This window comes from Saimiri boliviensis, chromosome 13 (genome assembly GCF_048565385.1).
Source record: "Saimiri boliviensis isolate mSaiBol1 chromosome 13, mSaiBol1.pri, whole genome shotgun sequence".
NCBI lineage: Eukaryota > Metazoa > Chordata > Mammalia > Primates > Cebidae > Saimiri > Saimiri boliviensis.
In genome coordinates, this window is record NC_133461.1 from 67,834,639 (window position 1) to 67,855,048 (window position 20,410).

General features: G+C 44.5%; 1 protein-coding gene across 5 annotated transcripts in view; it reads right to left on the bottom strand.

The window, feature by feature from the left end:
* The window catches only part of PIEZO2 (piezo type mechanosensitive ion channel component 2), a 442,776-nt gene extending 422,695 nt beyond the window's left edge, over positions 1–20,081 (bottom strand). For 4 of the 5 annotated variants that reach the window (XM_074383783.1, XM_074383781.1, XM_074383780.1 and 1 more), the window contains exon 1: positions 19,036–20,074. In XM_074383783.1, coding sequence (XP_074239884.1) covers positions 19,036–19,099 — 64 coding nt within the window. In that variant the 5' untranslated portion in view covers positions 19,100–20,074. Of the gene's footprint in view, positions 1–19,035 lie in introns of all 5 variants that reach the window. The other variant, XM_003924854.4, reaches the window with a different exon arrangement.
* Positions 20,082–20,410: the final 329 nt, after the last annotated feature.

The following is a 20,410-nucleotide window of genomic DNA, read 5'->3' on the forward strand; positions in this document are numbered from 1 at the left end:
ACATTGATGACATTATGCTGATTGGATCCAGTAAGCAAGAAGTAGCAAACACACTGTACTTATTGGTGAGACATTTGTGTGCCAGAGGAGGGAAATAAATCTGACTAAATCTCAGGGAACTTCAACCTCAGTAAAATTTCTAGGGGTCCAGTGGTGTGGGGCTTGTCAAGATATTCCTTCTAAGGTAAAGGATAAGTTATTGTATTTGGCCCTTACTGCAACCAAGAAAGAGGCACAAGACCTATTTGGATTTTGGAGGCAACACATTCCTCACTTGAATGTATTACTCCAAGCTATTTATCAAGTGACCCGAAAGGCTACTAGTTTTGAGTGGAGGTCCAGAACAGAAGGCTCTGCAACAGGTCCTGGCTGTTGTGCAAGCTGCTCTGCCACTTGGGCCACATGACCCAGAAGATCCAATAGTACTTGAGGTGTCAATGGCAGATTGGGATGCTGTTTAGAGCCTTTGGCAGGCTCCAATAGGTGAATCACAGAAGAGGCCTCTAGGATTTTGGAGCAAGGCCCTGACATCTTCTGCAGATAACTACTCTCCTTTTGAGAGACAGCTCTTGGCCTGTCACTGTGCTTTGGTGGAAACTGAACATTTGACTATTGCTCAGTCAAGTCACATGTGACCTGAATTGCCTATCATGAACTGGGTGCTTTTAGACCCATCTAGCCACAGAGTGGGTCATGCACAGCAGCATTCTATCATCAAATGGAAGTGGTATATACACAATCTGGCTCAAGCAGGTCCTGAAGGCACAAGTAAGTTACATGAGGAAGTGGCTCCAATGCCCTTGGTCTCCATTCCTGCCACCCTGCCTTCTCTCCCAAGGCCTGTGCTGATGGCCTCATGGGGAGTTCCCTATGAGAAGCTGACAGAAGAAGAGAAGACTAGGACCTGGGTCACAGATGGTTCTGCTTGATAGGCAGGCACCATGTGAAAATAGATAGCTACAGCACTATAGCCCCTTTCTAGGACATCCCTGAAGGACAGCGGTGAAGGAAGATCTTCCCAGTGGGAAGAACTTCAAGCAGTGCACCTGGTTGCGCACTTTGCATGGAAGGAGAAATTGCCATTTGTGAATTATATATTGATTCATGGGCTGTAGCCAATGGTTTAACCAGATGGTCAGGGACTTGGAAGAAGCATGATTGGAAAATTGGCAGCAAAAGTATTTGGGGAAGAGGTATGTGGATGGACCTCTCTTAAGAGGTCAAAAAATGTGAAGATATTTGTATTCCATGTGAATGCTCACCAGTGGGTGACCTCAGCAGAGGAGGAGTTTAATAATGAAGTGGATATGATTACTCTTCTGTAGACATCATCCAGCCTCTTTTGCAGCCACCCTGTCATAGCCCAATGGGCCCATGAACAAAGTGGCCATGGTGGCAGGGATGAGACCAACACTGAACCTTCAATATGGCACCATGCCTCAAAGTGATCAGCCAGCTACCTCGTGGCAGGCTGATTATACTGGACCTCTTCTATCATGGAAAGGGCAGAGGTTTGTCCTCACTGGAACAGACACTTTGGATGTGGGTTTGCCTAGCCTACACAAAATGCTTCTGCCAAGACTACCATCTGTGGACTCACAGAATACCTTATCCAACAACATGGTATTCCACACAGCATTGCCTCTGACCAAGGCACTTACTTTATGGCTAAAGAAATGTGACAGTGGGCTCATGCTCATGGAATTCGCTGGTTTTACCATGTTTTTCCATCATTCTGAAGCAGGTGGATTGATAGAACAGTGAAATGGCCTTTTGAAGTCACAGTTACAACATGAACTAGGTGACAATACGTTGCAGGGCTGGTGCAAAGTTCTCCAGAAGGCCTTGTATGTTCTGAATCAGCATCCCACATATGGTATTGTTTCTCCCATACCCAGGATTCACAGGTCCAGGGATCAAGAGGTGAAAGTAGAAGTGACTGTCACCCCTAGTGATTCACTGTCACCCCTAGTGATCCACTAGCAAAATTTCTGCTTCCTGTTCCCATGATATTACATTCTGCTGGCCTAGAGGTCTTAGTTCCAGAGGGAGGAATGCTACCACCAGGACACACAACAACAATTCCATGAAACTGGAAGTTAATATTGCCACCTGGACACTTTGGCTCCTCCCACCTTTAAGTCAACAGGCTAAGAAGGGAGTTACAATGTTGGCTGGGGCGATTGACCTGGAATCACTGGGTCATCTCCAGTATGCATGGAACACAGGAGATTCATTAGGGCATCTCTTAGTATTACCATGTCCTGTGATTAAGGTCAATGGGAAACTACAACAGCCCAATCCAGGCAGGACTACAATGACCCAGACTCTTCAGGAATAAAGGTTGGGGTCACTTCACCATGAAAAATACTATGACCTGTTGAGTGCTTGCTGAAGGCAAAGGGAATGAACAACGGGTAGTAGAAAAAAGTAGTCATCAATACCAGCCATGACCATGTGGCCTGCTGCAGAAACAAGGACTATAACTGTTATGAGTATTTCCTCCTTCCTTTCTAAAAACATATTTGTGAATATATACACTTGTACTAAAAAGAATCATTTTATCCCTTTTTAATCATGTATCATAAGAGTTATTGATTTCTATCAGCATTTAAGTATTGTTAACTTTATGTTATAGTATTTGGGTTGGGGATTGGTGCATTTCCAGTTGTATGAGGGATAGTTGTATTATGTTAGGTGTAATTATTACCTTATTATCATCTTTATTTGAAGATGTCAGGAAATGTGTATGGGTTCAAGTTAACAAGGGGTGGACTTGTGATGGTTAATACTGAGTGTCAACTTGATAGGATTGAAGGATACAAAGAATTGATCCTGCGTGTGTCTGTGAGGGTGTTGCTGAAAGAGATGAACTTATGAGTCAGTGGGCTGGGGAAGGCAGATCCACCCTTAATCTAGTGGGCACAATCTAATCAGCTGCCAGTGAATATAAAGCAGGCAGAGAAATGTGAAAAGGAGAGACAGTCCTAGCCTCCCAGTCGATATCTTTCTCCCATGCTGGATGCTTTCTGCCCTCAAACTTCAGGCTCCAAGTTCTTCAATTTTGAGACTTGGTTCTCCTTGGTACTCAGCTTACAAACAGCCTATTGTGGGACCTTGTGATTGTGTAAGTTAATACTTAAATAAACTCCTCTTTATATGTAAATGTATATGTATATGTATATATCTATATATGTACTTAAGTATTAAATAAACTCATATATATATATATAGAGAGAGAGTTCATTTAATACTTAAATATATTTATATATATACTTAATATATGTACACATATGTATGCACATATAAATATATATGCTATTAATTCTGTCCCACTAAGAGAGCCCTAATTCACTGAGCAATAAAAATAATTCCAATGTCGTTAGAGGGTGCAGGAGCCAGGGGTTTTATAGAGCAAGTTACGGATTTAGGGTTTGCTTTTTAAGTGCAACAAGAAACTGCTGGAGGGTTTAAGGCAGAGGAATAATATCTGACTTCAGTGTTGAAAAGACCCATGTGGTCAGCATGTAGAGGAGGGACATTCCAGAGGGATATGAAACTGGAGGACCCTCAGGAGGCCACTGTGGCAGTCCAGTCGTGAGGCAGTGGGGAATGCAGGATGCTGTGTGACTTACTTTAACTCCCTTGTTGGTTTTCCACTATGCTGCTGCTAGACCTGGAAATGTGTGTAGCCTGGTTATTTTCCAGCATTCTACAGTTGCTAAAATATCTAGTGTCTAAGACTGTTTCTCTCTTTTTGGCTACTTTGTTTTTCTGAAATAAAGAGTACAAACCTAAGACCACAAGCACACATAAGAAAAAGGCAGGCCTGATTGCCTTTCCCTGTCACGGCTGTGACAGTGACCACCAGTCAGTGTTGGCTTCATGCTCACACCTGAAAAGTGAGCTTTCTGGTCTTCTAAAAGGGCCCTCCTCCCAAGAGACACTCTTTCATTGGTTATTAGTTAGTCCAAAAGTCCAGAATTTTCCAATGTGTGCTCCCAAACATCGGTGCCAAGGAGAAGAAATACGGGTTCTGTGGTCAGATAAGTTTGGGAAATGCTGCATGTTGTACTAAACTCTTCGAAATTCACCATTTGTAGTAGACACTAAGCTCTGAACAGTCTTGCCATTTATAACATTTAACTTTGAGTCCAGCATTTCTCAAAAAGGCCTAATCAAGAAACTCACTATCTCACTATCATAAATTACTGGATGAAGACACTTAAAGTCTATGTAAATAAAAATAAATAAAAATGTTTCCCAACAGGAATTACATCATAAATTCAAAGTGTCCCATGTGAAGAAAGAACAAAGCATGATTTGGTGAAGAATACAGAATAAAAAATCCATACCAAAGGGGGATCATCACTGAACTATGGAAACCATGGATAAACTTTGAACTCCTCTATATTGACACCCCCCCACCCACCATGTTGTTTAATTGTTAAAGGGAAAGAAGAAATTAAGTAAGCAAAAATCAAAATTACAAAAAAACATTTTTTATGTTTCTATTAAGAAAAAGATGGAGATGAAGTGCCAACAATTGGATAAAGAATACACAAATAGGAAAGCATAAATAACAATATTTAGAGACTTTCAAAATAAGATTTTAAACAATTTTCAAACTCCCTTTGGGCAAGAGCCAAAAAAGAAACCTAGAAAGCAGTAATGTCAAAAGTGATAAAGAGATACTGATCAACAAAAAATCTGACATGAATTTTCTTTGACTTTGAAGTAAACAAAAGCCATGGCTATTTTAAGGTAGGAAAAGCTGGGTGCATAAATGTCTTGGATGACTATATGGTAGTGGTGGGGAATGTACAAGATCTCGTTGAAGAGGAGCAGAAAAAACTGAGCTAAATCAGAGTATGATTTAAAAAGCAACTGAAAGACAAAATCACTAGTGGGCTATTAAATCTACACTTCAAATCTGCTCTTTTAAAGAAAATGCATTATATGTATATTCAAAGCTATAAAACATTATAATGTGGCTAACATTGCAAAGGTGTTTTGTTTTGTTTTGTTTTGTTTTGTTTTGTTTTGTTTTGTTTTGTTTTGTTTTGGACGAAGTCTCACTCTGTTGCCCAGGCTGGAGTACAATGGTGTGATTGTCATAATCTCAGCTCACTGCAACCTCTGCCTCCCGAGTTCAAGTGATTCTCCTGCTTCAGCCTCCCAAGTAGTTGGGACTATAGGTGCAAGGCATCACGCCATCTAATTTTTGTATTTTTAGTAGAAACCAGTTTTCACCATGTTGGACAACATGGTCTCCGTTTCCTGACCTCATGATCCTCCCACCTCATCCAGCAAAGGTATATTAAAAAGAGTTTGTATGGATTAAAGACTTAAACATAAGACCTAACACCATAAAAACCCTAGAAGAAAACCTAGGCAAAACCATTCAGGACATAAGCATAGGTAAGGACTTCATTACTAAAACACCAAAAGCATTGGCAACAGAAGCCAAAATAGACAAACAGGATCTAATTAAACTTCAGAGCTTCTGTACAGCAAAAGAAATGAACATTAGAGTGAACTAGCAACCAACAGAATAGGAACAAATTTTGCAATCTATCCATCTGACATAGGGATAATATCCAGAATCTACAAAGAACTAAAACATATTTACAAGAAAGAAAAAAAAAAAAAAACATTCAAAAGTGGGCAAAGGATATGAACAGACACTTTTCAAAAGAAGACATACATGAGGCCATCAAACATGAAAAAATGCTCATCATCACTGGTCATTAGAGAAATGCAAATCAAAACCACATTGAGATACCATCTCATGTCAGGTAGAATGGTGATTGTTAAAAAATCTGGAGACAACAGATGCTGGAGGGGATGTGGAGAAACAGAAACACTTTTACACTGTTGGTGGGAGTGTAAATTAGTTCAACCATTGTGGAAGACAGTGTGCCGATTCCACAAGGAACTAGAAATAGAAATTCCATTTGACCCAGCAATCCCATTACTGGGTATATATCCAAAGGATTAGAAATCATTCTATTATAAAGACACATGAACACATATGTTCATTGCAGCACTGTTTACAATAGCAAAGACATGGAGCCAACCCAAATGCCCATCAGTGATAGACTGGACAAAGAAAATGTGGCACATATACACCATGGAATACTATGTATCCATCAAAAACGAGTTCATGTCCTTTGTAGGGACTTGGATGAATCTAGAAACCATTATTCTCAGCAAACTGACACAAGAACAGAAAAACAAACATCGCATGTTCTCACTCATAGGTGGGTGTTGAACAGTGAGAATACATGGACACAGGGAGGGGAGCATCACACACTGGGGTCTGTTAAGGGGGCAGAGGGAGGGATAGCAGTGGGTGGAGAGGTTGGGGAAGGATAACATGGGGAGAAATGCCAGATATATGTGACAGGGAGATGGAGTGAGCAAACCACATTGCCATGTATGTACCTATGCAACAATCCTGCATGATCTGCTCATGTAGCCCAGAACCTAAAGTACAATTTTTTAAAAAAGAGTTTGTTTGAGGCTGGGCGCGGTGGCTCAAGTCTGTAATCCCAGCACTTTGGGAGGCCGAGTCGGGTGGATCACGAGGTCAAGAGATCGAGACCATCCTGGTCAACATGGTGAAACCCCATCTCTACTAAAAATACAAAAAGTTAGCTGGGCATGGTGGTGCGTGCCTGTAATCCCAGCTACTCAGGAGGCTGAGGCAGAAGAATTGCCTGAACCCAGGAGGCGGAGGTTGCAGTGAGCCGAGATCGCGCCATTGCACTCCAGCCTGGGTAACAAGAGCGAAAAAACTCCATCTCAAAAACAAAAAAAAAAAAAAGAGTTTGTTTGACTGAGTTACTGCTCTTTCCTTGGAAGACTAGCACTGCATTTTCAACATAGATCCCAGAATTAGACCTATTTGCAAATCTGAATATGGATCTATTGGAATAGATAATCAACTGGTGTCGCAAGGATAAGATAATATCTGAGGTTTGTTTTCTTCTAAGTAGTAACTTTGGGAGCATACGCCCTTGTTCTAAAGATATTTACTCAACAAAGTTTGATACCCAATTTAAGAAATGCTTTAGGGACTGTGTCACATCTTTTAAAATAACCTACATGGTAAGAAATTGTTGCACTTGATGGCGTTTTTAATGTTTGAAAATAGCCCAATATCGTGATAAGTGGAGGTCAGCAAATGAGGCAGGGGCATCGAGCAGTGCCACCTTGGATCAGAAATGCAGTGTGGCTCTAAGGCCATGCAATGGCAACCACAACGATGCTTTGCAGCAAAACTGATCATGCTTTGAAAGTGATTGCTAAAGAGGTTTGTGGTTGTTAATGAAAAATCCCAGGAAGCTGGAGGCTTCTAGAAAACACTGACTGACAAGAAACAAAGCCCATTTTATGAGGATCCCTCTTCCCATTGCCTTGTAATCTGATCTTTCATCCTCTCTGGTGACTGAGGCTGAGTTGCCAGAGGCTGTGGGCTATAGCAGTCTTGTCTGGCCTGCAACACAAGCCTGGCTCCAGCTAAGGGTACTTCTTTGCTTACCAGCTAAACTGATTTTGGGTCCCAAGGCCAACAGGAGTCAGGGATAACTAGGCATGACCATGCTCTAATATTTACACACCCACAGGTAGTGCTGGAGCCATGACACCACCATCTGGGTAGAGAGCCCCTAGTGTGAGTCTCTGACCTACACACACCTGAGGGGTCTATGCAGCCTTCCCTTTCCTTTGATGGATAATAGAATTATCTACCTGAGATCTCTAAAGTCTACAATGCCATTGTAATGTTACAACTGATTACATTCAGTATTTTACTCAATATCTTTTTCTGACTCAAATATTGTTTATATTTTCCTATGTTCCTATAGAATGGTTTAACTTCAATTAATAACTATAATGTTGCTTGGTTTTCTTTGAAGGAATGTCTAATAATAAGCTATGGGTGGTGAAGTTCCTTTATTTCTGCAGATACCCAAAGCCAGTTGGAATCTAAACATGCTCACACATCTTGTTCATGCTATTACCACCACTGGTGTGCACAGTCTGCGTGATTCTGTATTAGGAGCAAGTGAGGGAGGATAATCAAAATATCAGAACTGCAAAATCTAAACTAGAATGTCTCTCCTTCATAACCAACTATTCTGTAAAACCCTGAACCACATCTCTAACATAGTAAAAAATATTATTGTTCTTAGCAGTTCCTAACTTTCTTTGAGGGCAAGCCCTAAGCATGTACATATGATGGTTATTAAGGAGGCCAGAGCAATTTAGATATAAAAATTCTGGCATGTAGTTTAAAAAACAGTGATTTATGGCCATACCTTTTAATATTTAAAAAGGCATGTGCAGAAATATTACCCTGAGAATCGTGAAAATATTTCTTAGCCTTGAACACCTCATTCTGAAGATGATGTAATTGAAAAATAGAGAGTTTTTGTGACTTGGCAAAGTCACATAGCTCGTTATAAACAGGATCCAGATTTGTTCGTTAGACCCTCAGACCAGGGCCCTTTCCAACACGAGTGCTGCCTGAGTTCCCTAGCAGGGGTCCGTGCTCCTGCAGCAATGCCGAAGCCAGTGCTGCCCAGCAGGGACAGTCCAGGGAAAGCAGCAGGAGGGAGGATGTGGCAGGAGTAGAGACACCTCAACTCTGCCCATCTCCTCCTTTTCTGCACCTGTGGCCAATACTGCTGACCTAGAGGATTTGACCACAAGAGAAAACAGATCGATTTGTGTGGTTCCAAGAGAGCTAAAAACATTTTTAAAAATAATACGCATTTCAAGGATGTGACTCCGGTCAAGCTTTACCATCGTCAAATGGGTTTTTCCTTCTCTGTTCACTGCAAAGCAAGTAAAAGGTGTTAATTGCCATCCTGATATAATTCACATTTATGAAAGTCACAGAGTATACATTAAGCTGTTATAAATTTTATATTCAAAGACTTAAAAACCAATCGTTATAGGAAACTAGACCTAACTCTGTTTTCAGACTTCTGAGATGTTCAAGAGAAAAAAAAATTTAGGCAGTGAATGTTTTAATTAATCAGTTGGTAAATATTTCTTCAGTGTTCCTGTGTATTACAGCCCTTGCTGGGCAGCTGAAGTGTAATGATCAGATGTAATGTTCTCAATCTGAAAAACCTACAGTCTAAAAGGTATGTTTTGGTTTGGTTTAGTTTGGTTTGGTTTTTGAATGGAGTCTCACTCTGTAACCCAAGCTGGAGTGCGGTGGTGAGATCTCCACTCACTGCAACCTCCACCTCTGGGGCTCAAATGATTCTCATGCCTCAGCCTCCTGAGTAGCTGGGACTACAGGCGTGCACCACTACGCCCAGCTAATTTTTTGTATTGTAGTAGAGGTGGGGTTTCAACATGTTGCTCAGGATCTTGAACTCCTGAGCTCAGGTGATCCACCTACCTCAGCCTCCCAAAGTGCTGGGATTATAGGCGTGAACCACCGTGCCCAGCTCAAAAGCTATGTTTTGAAATGACTGCTATCTAAATGTTGAAGTGTAAGTTCCATGATGGGGATATCAACCAGGACTATACAAGGTCCCTAAACCAACAGACACATAGAAGGGAAGAGAGTGATCCTATAACTTAAGTATTAATACAACACTGTAATGAGTATGAACAAAGTTGTGAGTGAACGCAGAGGGAACAAATCCTTCTGCCGGGAAGAAGAATTAAAGGAAAATAGATGTCACATTGTTTCAAAGGTAACCTTGAACAACAGTGCAGAGGCTTTCTGATGTATCCGATTGGGGAGAAGGAAGCAAACACAAGACCATTCTCAACTTTCAACAAGTCATGTTCCAAAGCTGCTTGTAAGTTGATTGGTCCTCTAAACTATTTGCCACTGAAACTGTGCTGCTTTTGATGAGAAGGAACTCACACTAGCCAATGTTTTACTCATAACCATGCCTGACTTCTGAGTCTGGAGCTGTTCATAAAAGCAACTATTTATTGAGTATTTACTGTATGTCAGGCACTGCTCGAAGCACTTTATAAGCACTGACATCTAAGCTTTGCAACAATCCTCTGAGCTATGTTCTATTATTATCAACTCATGTTCCACATGAAATATCTCAAAAATAGAGATTAAACAACTTGAACAAGGTCACACAGCTGAATGACAGATCCAAGATCAGTACTCGAATAATCTGGCTTTAGAGCTGAGGCTCTTAATCAAGATGTTACATTTTACCTTTAACATCAGAAACCACATAATGCAAATAAAAAAGGAGGAAGATAAAGAATTTTTGTACTGTTTCTGATATGTAGAGCTGGCCCTGAGAAAGATGTGCTACTTTTCGTGTTGGAAGCCTTCTTGATAAGCCTCTAATTGTCCAGTAATATTATGACCACCTAAAAAGTGTCTGGACATCTAGATCATACCTGTACCCACAATTTACATACTCTCTCTCCCATTTATTTGAAATGTCCATCCCACCTCAACTAGATGATGGGGGTAAATAAGCTATTTGACTAATATATGGGTTATAAATGGCCCATTTTATCTTTCCACAGATATTTGCACTTCAAATGAAGAGACTTTTTACTCAAAGAAATGGGTTGGGAGAAGTAAAATAAAAATGTCTTAATCAGTGGGGTAGGGTCACCGGCCTTTTTTTCCTTTAAGGGGTTCTGGGACTCAAATCTGGGAATCAATTCCCAGATTTGAGTGACTCTCTCTTTCAGTAATTCAAGTTAGACTTCTGTTCACTTGACCTAGAACTCTTCTGCTTATACAGATCCAGTCAGAATTCAGTAGGCTCCCATTGAGTTCTCTTCTAGGGACATCATGACCACCTACCCAATGCTGCAGAAACAGTCTCAAGTCAGACTGTTCAGATTGCTTCTTTGACTCTGCTGTCCTCCAAGATGGCAACGTGCCCATCTGGTCTTTGGTGATCCCATGGCCTCTGCCACCTGGGATCTAACCATCCTCACTGCAGTTAAGGATCCCCAGTCAGTGGCAGCAGCTTCCACTGCAGTCTCTGACCTGCAGAGAAGAGCAGCCCCAGAACTGTTCATGAATGCCCTTGGGTCACTTCACAATTTTTTTCCCACACTTGTGGTGGAAGTGTGTCCTCTACAACCTCCCAAGTTGGATGAGCAGATCTTTTATGATAAATCCACTGTAACATCCCAATCTCCCGAAGCCCTTGCATCCCTTCTGCTATAGCATACCAAGGCAGCTGCCATTTCAACTTTGTTTAGTGTGGGCCACATTTTGGTGCATGTTTCAGCCACCAACCAAACTGTCAGAGCCCTTTCTAATCCCTGAAGATACAACACTGATCCGATCCAACTTCATGTTCCTTGCATCATTATTCCATACCTCAATACCCATTTCTACACACGTTCCTCTGATTTCTGTCTAAATTGAGAAAATCAGGTTATGTTGGAGTAGAGTGCATCTCATGAGTCATACTTTGTGCCTCATCTTTAGAGGCCTGCAGGCACTTGAGTGTAGCTACAGATCTAGAAGCAAAGAGGGTGGTGCGGTAGATCCTCAGAAAAATGTCAGTGGTGTCTGGAAGGCACACTAAGTTACCGTCACCTACAGGAGCCACAGATGATAGTGTTACTGCATGCCAATATCCACTCCCTGTCATGGGCACAGACCCACTTTTCCCATTTTAGCTAAGAACATTATCAACCAAAATACGAATGACATTTCCCAGCTTGCTTTACAGTTAGGCAAGTGGAGAAGATTACTAAACTCAGGCTAACAGGATGTGAGTAGAAGTGATTCTTGCAGCTTTCTGGCTGTACCCACAGAGGGTGGGGAAGGACTGTCCCTTCTGCATCTGCTTCCTCCAGTCTTGAGCTTAATGTAGATTTGATAATAAGCTGTCTTGAATCATGCAGATAAGTACAACAAATGTTGGATAGAAGAGCATGGGCTGCTGCCCCAGGAAACTTCACTGAGCAGGGTTAACATACCTGCTTCAATCACCTACATCTTGACTATCATAGGAGAGAGACTAAGTTTGTCTTATCTAAGCATCATTATGCTGAGAAACCTATATGAAAAAGAGAACTCAAGAAGAACAGAATTGTCTTTTCTTTGGCTAACAGGGCCTTCTTTCAACTGGAGAAAAGAGCCTACTTGCTACCAGTCAGGATTTCAAGCCTGTTGGGCTAATGACCAAGTGGTGTCTTTAAGGGAGAATGGTAACAATGGATTGCCTGATTTGACCAAGGTTAAGGCTGGAATGTAACTGACAGCTGAGAAAAGCCCTAAGTACCCTTCTCAGAAGAACAGATTCTTGGGGGGCTTAGGGCAGGGGAAGGCACATCTGGCATCATACAGGGTAAAGATGGAATGAGCCCAAGAGGCCAGAATGGAGGCTTGAGGTTCTCCATGCTGCAGGGCACACAGGATGTAGAGCCACGCAAACGTATGTGGACCGAGAGGAAAGCATGAGGGTCAAACTTAGAGGAGCACCCAGGAAAAAGGTGCTTGGTGTGGACAGCACTTGCACCCAAGGCAGCAGTGACACCCACAGTCTCATCACAAATGTGCAGGCTGAGAAGCAGAGGGATGGCTTGTTCACTTGACCTAGAATTCTTGTGAGCACAGCAGACAAAGCCCCCGCAGGGGAGACAGGAGGCTTGGGGTTGACCAAGTTCAATCTAAATTAGGGTGGATAGTTCAGAGATAGCAGCGATACTGAGGAGACAGTAACCTGAGTTTGGTTTGCAGAATAAAATAACTCTAAAAGAGAGCAGTTAAGGTCTCAGCAAAAGCATCCCCCTCCAGGTGACTGGTGAAATGGCCACAGAAAGCCTAAGTAGTTTCTGGCAGAACTAATCTCACAGATAGACCAAATCCATTCCCCTTTAAAATAAAATATATTTATAATTTGTAGGTTCATATACTAAAAGAGTTTAAATATTTCCATCCACAATATCCTAGTTTAATGTAGAATTATGCCCAAACAGTACAGCACAAAAGGGAAATTTGAAAATAGCAAGTGATAATCAGAAAAATTCACAGTCCTGTATGATAAAGCAGGGCAAATAAAAATTATATGTATATGCTGCAGGCACCATGAAAACATTTTATAAGCTGGTAACTGTTATATATAGTTTCTTTTAAAAACCCACCAATACATTGAAAAAAAATGCAAAGCTATATGTTGCTCTTAAATTTTAAAAACAATTTAGCTATTAGATAATTACTAGACCATTCAGAAATTATGAAATTTTTAGAAACTGTGTATACGTTGGGCTTTTCAGGATATTCAGTATGTACTTCTCATCACTTTGATTTTGCCACATCCTAAACGGATCTGGAAGGTCCAAGTGGAAGCTCTGAGGAATATGATAAACCTTTACTGATAGCCAAATACGTAAAAAAATCACACCTGTAAATCTTAGCATTTTGGGAGGCTGAGGTGGGTGGATTGCTAGAAGTCAGGAGTTCAATACTAGCCTGGCCAACATGGTGAAACCCCGTCTCTACTAAAAATTAGTGAAGCATGGTGGTGCACGCCTGGAATCCTATCTATTCAGGAGACTGAGGCAGGAGAATTGCTTGAACCAGGGATGTGGAGGTTGCAGTGGCTAAGATCATGCCACTGCACTGCTGCCTGGGCGATAAAGCAAGACTATGTCTCAAAAATAAAAAATAAAACATTTTCTAATACTTTTGTGTTTAGCCTCAGTTCAATGGTATTTTTAAAAATTTTGTTTGACTGATTCCATGTCCTCAAAGCAACTGTTTAAATAAAAAATCACAAGATCTAATGGTGTAGATTATACACATGGTATCATCATATTGTTCTTTGTCAGTTGTTCTTCAATATCCAGATGGGCTTATGCTATTTAAGTTCTCCTGAATATTTATGCCAAAAAATCATAACATTATACACATTATTACTATGTAACTTCACATACAATTAACCATTAGTAGCACAAGGACCCCCAAAAAATGCCATGCTAGAAATAAAATCACATTAAATAAAGACTACAAAAATGATCCTAAAAGGTAAAAGTAAACATTATCAGTATTGTTCTAGTTAGAGCAATATTTAATTGTTCTCAATTTTAAAACTATTAATCAGAAGAATGCAACAGCAGAGATTTGGAACATTGAGTAAAACTGGTGAGAAAAATCCTGATAATTAAAAATCCTACACACACACACACACACTTTCACTTAATTTGGCTCTAGGAAGGCACTAAGTTGCCTTCCCATGAATCCCACATCCTCAGCTCAGCCTTCTCCTGGCCCATGCTCTTATCTCCTAGTCTGTTAATTTTGACTGACACGTCGAGACATCGCCTGAGCATCCCTGCTCTCTACTCATCTTCATAAAGGTAACGCAGCGCCTGCCGTGTGTTAGGCTTTATACAAGGTGTGTTGTGCACACAATCTCACAACCACCCAAGGAGGGAGACATGAATATCTCCATTTTACAGACAGAAAAGAGAAACAAACAAAAGGAACTCTACAACCACACAGTGAAGGGCGGAACTGTGATGTCAATGAGAGTCTCTTAAACTGCCCAGTGACAACACCATCCTCCTTCAAAGGTGAAGTCCAAAGCCATCTGCTTATCTCTGACTATGAACAAACACACATCACCTGTAGAGAAACATACAACACTTACAAAGCAACAGGATGGACACATAGCTCCAGCCCCCATGGCTCAGGAGACTACATGCTCATACCGTTCTCTGTGGATGAAATATTGTATTTTAGAAATAAACTAAATTTCTGATATTTTCTACTATTCCTTTTTTCATTTTTGAACTTGATAAATAGTATCTACTTATATAAGGCTGAGAAAGCATGATGGAAAAGCAAGTTGCTTTACTAAATGCTTTCCATGAATCCTTTGGCAGCTGCAACCACCTACCACTGAGAGCTACAGCCACTGCGATAGGGGAAGCCAATGCTGATCACATAAACATTAGCTTCATTTGTAATTCCTGGGCTGTGTGGAATTGTGATTTCAAAATGATATCTATTACACAGGAAAAATATATCATGCTATAAAGATCAAATTGTGATTAGAGAGCCATATCTATATATATTTCAAAAGTGAGCCCACATTTTTACTCACACTTCAATCCAACTATTCTTAAAGGAAGTTCTAGAGATTCTTCCTGGATTTGAGCATTGTTTTTCAGAGCACTAGTTGATTAGTTGATTCTTCTTTGTGGGACATGGTCCCCTTTTAGGCTCTGCCCTTTCCTAAGCTCTTGTTGCCTGTTTCAGGGGACACAAAAAACATGGTCTCTAATCCCCTGTTCTCCCAAGCAAGACTTCCCCTTTCCTACACCTGAAAACGTGTAAGTCATTTATTTTAGGCAAGACATTAGGGAACTCCAGGCAACACTGGGCAAAATGGAATGAATTGTCAAGATCATGAGTTAAAAACAAATACACCAGTACATTCTTGACTCTGGAGACAACTCAAATCATATACCTAAAGATGGGTGGTGTAGCAGAATCATGTTAAAAGAAGATAAATGTAAAATACCTGTAAAATGTTCAACAACTATCAGATACCATTATAATTTTTAAAGACTGCATAATATGGAAAGTCTTTACCATTTTGTGTATTATGTGTAAGAAAAAAAATCGCATGGATTTTTTGTGTATCATGTGTAAGAAATACACATAATACATTTTGTGTATTACGTGTAAGAAAAAAAATCACATGTAAGAAAAAAATCACTATAGCAACTAGTCATAGATAATTTGGGAGACACTTAAAATTTTTCGTGGCTATAACTATATGCATATCCATCACTGGGTGTTCATTTTGGATGGTAAATAACATATTCTATTATGGTTTTGTTTTGCTTTTAATACTCAAGAATCGCATAACACCTGCATCAAAAAAGCCTGATTTCACTTATCACTTAAGATTTCTCTCATAGAAAAAAAGAAAAAGAAAAAATATCTGTAAGCATCAGAGTAAACACAATAGTTAATTTTTAACATCTATCATTAACTAAAAGACTAGGAAGCTCTGTGCAGAAAAATTTCTGCGAGCTTCTGCAAAGGCTCAGCTTTGAAGGCTGCCTTTTCCAGATACAAAAATAGATGGCTAAAATGTAAAATCGATTCTAATGACAAGCAGACCTTTGCACTCACTATGCCCAGAAGGGAAACCTGAATATTTGACTTAGTGGCACCTTGGGAGTAGGCAGACCTGAAAGCTCTCCAATAACCTTGGAAATCTCTACTTCTTGCAGAAGAGAATCAAATGCTCAAATAAGGTGGCATCTGCTCAGCCCTCTTTTGTCCCTGTAAGTAAGTATTATGATTAGAAGGTGTTAGTAATTTTCCAGAATGCAGGTTATCTTTCCTAAGCCGCCAACATGTAAGGGGGTCGCTAGGGTCAGGTCTCCCAGGGAGCTCAGGCTCTCTTCTGGCCAGGGGCCAGTCCACCTCCTCTGCCTTTTCCTGAATTAGGCTTTTCCTAGGGTTGGGGAAGCAACAGGTTCCAGGCCAAGCAAGGTGGATCACTTACCCTCTAACCCCCTACACACTCATACTCACACTCACACATACTCATAACACGTGCACACTCACGCTCATACACTCAAATTCACATTCACACAAACTCTTACACAGTCGTACACATACACACACACACACACACACACGTTAGTCTCCCTGAACTCAGAGAGGTGTGGGAGTCCTTAAGAATGATTTGGACAAGGAAGGCAGCCCCTGAATCTCCTGGGCAGACTCAGCTGTCCCCTGGGGAGGAAGCAGTTTGCGGGTTGGCCAAGGTTATGATTGATCTTGGCACCACCGGAAGCCCAGTTCCTCCCAAAAAAGTCCAGGGTAAAAGTGGACTCAGGCATCCACAGTCCCCAACCTGCCCTGGGGCACAAGCCACTCAGCAGGAGGTGAACAGTGTTCTGGCACCACAGAAGAAGCTGGGCGGGGAGGATCCCAGTGGGGAGAGGCAGGGCAAACCCCAGTCCAGACCTGAGTTCAGACTCCAGCCCCCCACCTCCACCCTGGCTGCAGAGTTATCACTCCACGCCCCTGCCAGCAACCCAAGCTGGGAGTGCCCTGAGCCAGGCCAGCTCCCCTTGGGAAAGCAGAGTACTACAGCCCTTCTGACGGAGTTTTTAGCACAGGCAACCAACCTTTCATAGGACTGACAGGGGCCCAACCCCAGCGCAGCTGAGCCCAACCTGCAAGAGCCTACGCTAAGGGCGAGGTCGCAGTCAATCGCTGCTGGCATTTTATTCAGCCACTGGTGCAAGTCACAGAGTGGACCGAGCTCGCTTCAGGGAACCACCTGCCCAACTCTTCCAACAGTCACAGTGAGCTGCTGCCCTGTGAAGAGAGGGACAGGGATGGGGAAGACGATATCCATCCTCTAAGAACAGTGGGGAGAAGGAGGGGAGATGGAGGGACTGAGAGGGAAGAGAGTGGCCTTTAACCATAGTGCCACTCCCCAGGACCCCTTCCCGGTCTGCAGTGAGCACCACAAATCACGCTTCACTATAAAAGCCCCTTGTTAACTTGGCCACCAGCTTCTAATTCACAATAGTAACTGTGCCAGGCACAGTGCCAAGCGCTTAGGGTACAGAGATGATCCCTAAATAGTGACACTCTCTGTGTGTAAGGCACCTGAAGAATCCCTTTCCCAAATCGCTTTTCAAGCTGGCAGGAAGAGAGGTGCATATCCGCTTTATGGAAGCTTAGCTCTTCATCTACGCGAATGAGATTAGACCTCTGCAGAATGGAAACTCAAACTGCAAAGTAGAGAACGATGTCAGCATCCACGCGCGGGTCCCTCCTGCTGCCTGCGGACCCTGCTTGGCCACGTCTTCCCTCCACTGGGAGCTCCTTCCTGGGTTTTCCGCTGAGATTTGAAAAGACGCCTCCCAGACACTTCAGTCACGAAGTGTGTTACAAAACTCTCCGGGTAACTGGCCTGACACTCACCAATCACGCTAGAGCCCCCATTCGACTGCTCGCACAAAGACAACATTTAACACAGGTGTGATCAACCTCTGGCAAGATGCAGAGTCATCAACCTCCGGCAAGAGGCAAAAAGGTGGCCTTTTCTGCGAAGGCCACGCCCTCTGCAAATACGGTTACTGCTTGGTGATAAGGGCTCTGCTTCCTAGCTCTTGTTGGTGAGAGGGAGAGCAAGGCGCCAGGGTCCGGCATTCGTTGGAGAGAAATTCAATGTCACAGGCACTGCCTGTTTGAGGAGAAACTCAGAAACGATCCCACTCCCAGAACGCAGCACCCAGTTGCTTTGCACGCCAGGCCAGTCCCGTGGAAACGGTGTAGCGCTTCTCTGAGCGTCGAGGAGGCTCCCGTACAGTCCTCCTTGAGCCCTGAGTAGTTCCAAGGAGTTCCAACCCTGCTTTCTAACCCTTTAAAATCTGGAGAGGGTGGCCACTGGGAGGCGGGACTAGGTGTTGGAGGCCTTAGCATCCAGAACTTTTGTAGTAGGGGCTTTTGTGGAGGTTTAAAAAATAAGTCACAAACTTCAAGGCACTGTATCCCTGTACCTCATACCTTTTTTTCTTTTCTGAATGACCGGAATCCTTTACTTCTTCCTTCACGGTTGCTGGGATTTGGGGTTTGGGAGAGATGGCCTCTGCACTGTCTGGATGCACAGCATGCTGTGCTTGTGGGGTCACTGGGGCGAGGGACTCGGGTAGGAGACTGATTGTACCGACGATGGGGATGCCTCCGCCTTCCAGCCACAGCAATGGCCATCCTTCGTGCACAAGTCAGTACTCCACCAAAGAAAATCCATGTGCAACTAAATCCAACAAAAATAGTCTCTAGCACATGCCCATCCGGAGCACCCGGCTAAGAGAGACCCTGATCGCGCGCCCCTGAGTGGGAAGTGAGGCAACCCGGCTGTGCAGCAGGGACTGCGCATCTGACGCCGCTGGCCTCCTGAACCAAACCCCAGAGCACCAGAGCCCTTCACTTGGTTAGGAAGACCCCACCCGAACGCCCCCTCCCCCGACCCGCATCCTCCCCAAGTGCCCTCGGTGAGCGGACCAACTCACCCACTGCCAGGCAGATGGGCAGCAGCAGCCTGAAGATGAGCCCGCACACCACTTCCGAGGCCATCGCGTCGGTCCGGCGAGTCGGAGCAGAGGGGCGAGGCTCGAGGGTCCCTAGGGCTGCTGGGACTCCAGGCCCATGCCCGCCTATGGCCTCCCGCCGCCGGCAGCTCGCAGCCACCCGAGCATCTCCTCGGCGCCCGCCGCTGCGCTCTCCGCCCCGAGGGCGCGCTCCCTGGGCTCTCGGCCGCCCCTCGCCCGCCGAGCTCTGGGTAGCCCCTCACCAGGCTCTTGGCGGCCACCTAGCCCGGCGCCCGACCCCCTGCGGCGGGCCCATGAAGTGTAGATCCTGGATCCCGCAGCGGCGGCGGCTTCCTCAGGGGGTAGCTGGTGCCGGGGCCGTGGAAAGGGACGCTTTGGGAGGGTCCTGGGAGGCGGCGCGGAGAGGAACTGGAGCAAGAAGGGCGTGCTGTGCTCCCGCCTGGTTACCGGGACGTTGTTCAGGGGCGGCCGAGGAGTTTTCTGCGTGGAAGCCCCTTTGAAGCCACCACGTCTCCGCTGTCCAGACTCTGTCCCGCTGCCCACGCAGGCTGCACCGCTCTGGCCTCGGCCCCCGCTCTCAGAGCTGCCTGGCGGGCTCCGAGTCTCACCCTCCAGCCCCTGGGCGGCCCGCGGCGGATCCCCGAGCCGCGGCGCAGCTCAGCCCTTGCGCCCCCCTACTTCGCGCCGGAGAGACCCTGGCGGGAGCTGCCAGGTGCGCAGAACCATCCCCGCCACAACTGGGCTCGCCTTGTGGGTCCGGTCCGCGGGCGGCGCTGCGAGTCCCTCCCTCACTCGAAGGAACAGAGTGAGCGTAGGCAGAAATGGAGACGAGGGCGCATATCGGGTGGATGGGTCTCCCACTCCCTCCTCCACCGCCTCAATGTAAAACTCAAGAGAAAAACCAGCGCCGTCCAGATGCCCAGAGCGACCCCCGCCCGCCGCCAAGCAGCGTCCTTCTCGCGGCGCAGCCGGGGCTTCCCGGCGGCGCGCTCTTCTCCACCTTCAATGAAACTTTCGAAGCCCTCACTCGGGGACGGGCGTGTCCCGCGGCCAATGGGACTGCGGCTCCCGGGCCTGCGCGAGCGGAGCCCGCCCCTGCGCGGCTGGGAAGCGGGAGCCTTGGTACTGGCGTGGAGAGCGAACCCCCACCCGAGGCTCCTGCGCCAGGGAGAGGCCGGGCCTGGCCTGCCAGGTGGGCTGCGCGCCTTGGCTAGCCCTCCGCGGGCACCCACGCCCGCTGCCTCCCGCAGCCCGGCGGCTCTGCACGGTCCTGTCATTCCGGGGGGTGCACTCTGGCATCCTGTCCACCCGGCCGGGCCCTGAGCTTGCCCAAACC